Raw genomic sequence first — 3283 nt, 5'->3', positions numbered from 1 at the left:
AAAAAAAACAAAACCAAAACAAAAAAACCACAAATCGAAACAAAAACACCAACCCCCTAAATCCACCCTTTGCAAAGGAGAGAGGCTGCCTGAGCAGGGGGGGCATGGAAAATCACCCCCAAGGGATGGTGTGGGGGCAGCTGGTGGTGATTTGGGGCTGGAAAAGGGTGGGGGGGGGCATGTTCTCCTCCCCATGGATTCTGGGTTTAAAGCTGGGATGGAGGCGGGTGGGAATCCAGGAGCTGGTCCTTGGTGGTGGCACTTCCCACCCACTGTGGTGCCCATCTAAGCCCCCCCATCACCCTATAGAGCCCCACACGGGGGTGCAAGGAGGGAGGGGGGGTACTGGGAGCATGGATTAAACCAGGCATCTGCCCAAACCGCTTCCAGCACAATGAGGATGGGGGGGAACAAGCTGGCGGTGAGGAGGACCTCATGGGATGTGTTCAGAGGGATGAGCTGGGGCTGGGAGCAATTAGAGGTGTTTGTCAGGGGCTTTTCCCATCCCTGCCCTCCCCAAAAATCCAGAGAGGGGGGACAGGGCCCTGCCCACATCTCCATCATTGATGGAGCCAGGGTTTCTCCTTAGTCCAAGTGAAATTAGGGGGGTTGGTGCCAACCCAGAAGCTCGGACCCAGTGATGGGGACGATTCCAGCCCCAAACACGGAGCTCCTGAGCTTCTCACAAAATTATAGGGGCTGGAAGGGATCTCTGGAGACCATCACGTCCAACCTCCTGCTGAAGTAGGGGCACCCAGAGCAGGTTGGACAAGGAATGTGTGTCCAGGTGGGGTTTGAGGTGGAATTTCCCCATGTCCCAGTTTGTGCCCGTTGCCCCTTGTCCTGTCCCCGGGCACCACTGAGAAGAGTCTGGCCCCATCCTCTTGCCCCCTGACATTTAGCTGTTGCGCAGCATCGATGAGGTCCCCTCTCAGTCTGCTCTTCTCCAGCTGAACAGCCCCAGGTCCCTCAGCCTTTCCTCAGCAGAGAGATGCTCCAGCCTCTCATCATCCTGACAGCCTCCACTGGACCCTCTCCAGCAGTTCCCTGTCCTTCTGGAACTGGGGAGCCCAGAACTGGTCCCAGTGCTCCAGATGGGGCCTCCCCAGGGCAGAGCAGAGGGGCAGGACGACCTCCCTCCACCTGCTGGACACGCTCTTTTTAATGTACAGAGCAGAGGGGCAGGACGTCTTGGCCACAAGGGCACGTTGCTGGCCCATGGGCAACCTGGTGTCCACCAGGACTCCCAGGTCCCTCTCTGCAGAGCTCCTTTCCAGCAGGTCAGCCCCAACCTGCACTGGTCCATGGGGTTATTCCTCCCTAGAGTACCGCTGCACCACGGAGGGAGGACCCAGGCTCAGAACTTACCTGCAAGGATGAAGACCCCAACAAGGATGAGGAAGACGAGGAGGTAGAGTCCCACCACGGCGTACTTCAGAGCTGCCAAGGAGCCCAGCCGGCCGCAGCGTCCTGCTGCCTTCATCCTCCTCCCAGGACCTGGGGGACAGAGCGGGGTGTCAGGGAGAGCATCACACACCATCTCCCATCGGGAGAAGTTAAGGGCTCACATGGATGAGGTGGTAACGGTTTGACCCTGCAAGAGGGGAGATGGAGCTGAGCTGTGGGGAAGAACTTGTTTGGTGTGAGGGTGGTGAGAGCCTGGCCCAGGTTGGCCCGAGAAGCTGTGGCTGCCCCATCCCTGGAGGGGTTCAAGGGCAGGTTGGAGGGGGCTTGGAGCAACCTGGTGTGGTGGGAGGTGTCCCTGCCCAGGGCAGGGGGTGGCTTTAAGGTCCCTTCCCACCCAAACCATTCCATGACTCCATGATTCTCCCTGGGGGACCAAGCTGGCTCCTGGGGTACCAGAGATGGAGAGGAGGTACAAGGGGTTGGGGGTGTCCCTAGTCCACCAAGACCCCTTCTCCACTGCACCCTTGCCCTCCCCCAGCTGATGGTCCATCTGTCTGTCCTGCTGGAGGACAGGGAGGTTCCCTAAAGCCTCCAGGCAGCAAAGGGTTACTCTGGGTGTATCACTTCACTCAGCCCCATTTTTGGGGGCTCCGAAATGATGGAGCTCTGAGGTCGGGCTCGCTGACACCCCGCGGGGCTGTGGGGTGCTGGAGACCCCCTCCTCACCCCCCCAATCCCCAGCTCAGGTGCGAAAGGCGGTGCCGTTCCTGGGGGACCCCCCTCCATCTGCAGCTCGTTACCCCACCCCCCAGCCCTTCCCATTCCCCATCCCCGGCCAAACAGATGGAGCCGAGGGTTTGGGGATGAGGAAAGCGGCAATATTTTTCTGACATTAACACTTATATCAGGTCCTGGGGGAACTCCAGGAGGAGCTGGACGGGGGCCCCGAACCACCCACTCCTCTTCTGCTGCTGCTCCAGGAAGAGCAGGAGGCACCGCAGCTGCATCAGCAGGGCTTTCACAACAGGAGCCCACGGGCGAGCTCCGGCCAGTAACCAAGGGGAAAAGCAAATATTTCTTCCCCCTGCCCATGCCCAGGGGAGCCAGAGCATGGCCCGCCCGGCCAGGGGGGGTACAGAAGGCAGGAGGCTGGAAACAGCCAGGACTTGTTGTCCCTTAGGCCTTGGAGGGGTCCAGGGGGGCTGTCCTGGTGGTGGCATCAAGCAGCAGGTTGTCACGCTGGTCCTCAGCCCCACACCGAGCGCTTTCCGTGAGCCCAGGGAGGGTTCAGGTGGTGCCATCCTCAGGATGAAGCTCTCAGGGTTGACCTTGCCCGGCCAGTAACCAAGGAGAAAAGCAAATATTTCTTCCCCCTGCCCATGCCCAGGGGAGCTGGAGCGGTGGCCCGCCCGGCCAGGGGGGGTACAGAAGGCAGGAGGCTGGAAACAGGCAGGACTTGTTGTCCCTTAGGCCTTGGAGGGGTCCAGGGGGGTTGTCCCGGTGGTGGCATCAAGCAGCAGGTTGTCACACTGGTCCTCAGCCCCACACCGAGCACTTTCCGTGAGCCCAGGGGGGGCTCAGGTGGTGCCATCCTCAGGATGAAGGTCTCAGGGTTGACCTTGCCCCTGCCCCGTGCGGCTTCACCCCAAGCACAGCCCCACAAGTCTCCTCCCAGCAACCTCTCCCATGGGAATGGGGTCTCTGGTGGGGGCCAGTTCTGCATCGGGGTGACTTATGGATGAGCAGATTTGACCTGAGAGATGCAGGGCAACCTGCCACAAAAATTCCAAAGCCAAGGAGATGCCTGGAAGCCTCCCTGCCATCACTCCATGCGAGCACAAGGTCTCTGCTGGGGGTGGTGGCCTTGGCCCTAGAA

General features: G+C 60.3%; 1 protein-coding gene across 2 annotated transcripts in view; it reads right to left on the bottom strand.

The window, feature by feature from the left end:
* The window catches only part of SCARA5 (scavenger receptor class A, member 5), a 34774-nt gene that overhangs the window by 28743 nt on the left and 2748 nt on the right, over positions 1-3283 (bottom strand). For both annotated transcript variants that reach the window (XM_014962791.1, XM_014962792.1), the window contains exon 2: positions 1369-1497. In XM_014962791.1, coding sequence (XP_014818277.1) covers positions 1369-1497 — 129 coding nt within the window. The remainder of the gene's footprint in view (positions 1-1368; positions 1498-3283) is intronic.

This window comes from Calidris pugnax, unplaced genomic scaffold (genome assembly GCF_001431845.1).
Source record: "Calidris pugnax isolate Ruff unplaced genomic scaffold, ASM143184v1 scaffold558, whole genome shotgun sequence".
NCBI lineage: Eukaryota > Metazoa > Chordata > Aves > Charadriiformes > Scolopacidae > Calidris > Calidris pugnax.
Note: the sequence above shows the minus strand (reverse complement) of the source record. Positions and strands in the feature narration are given on the sequence as shown.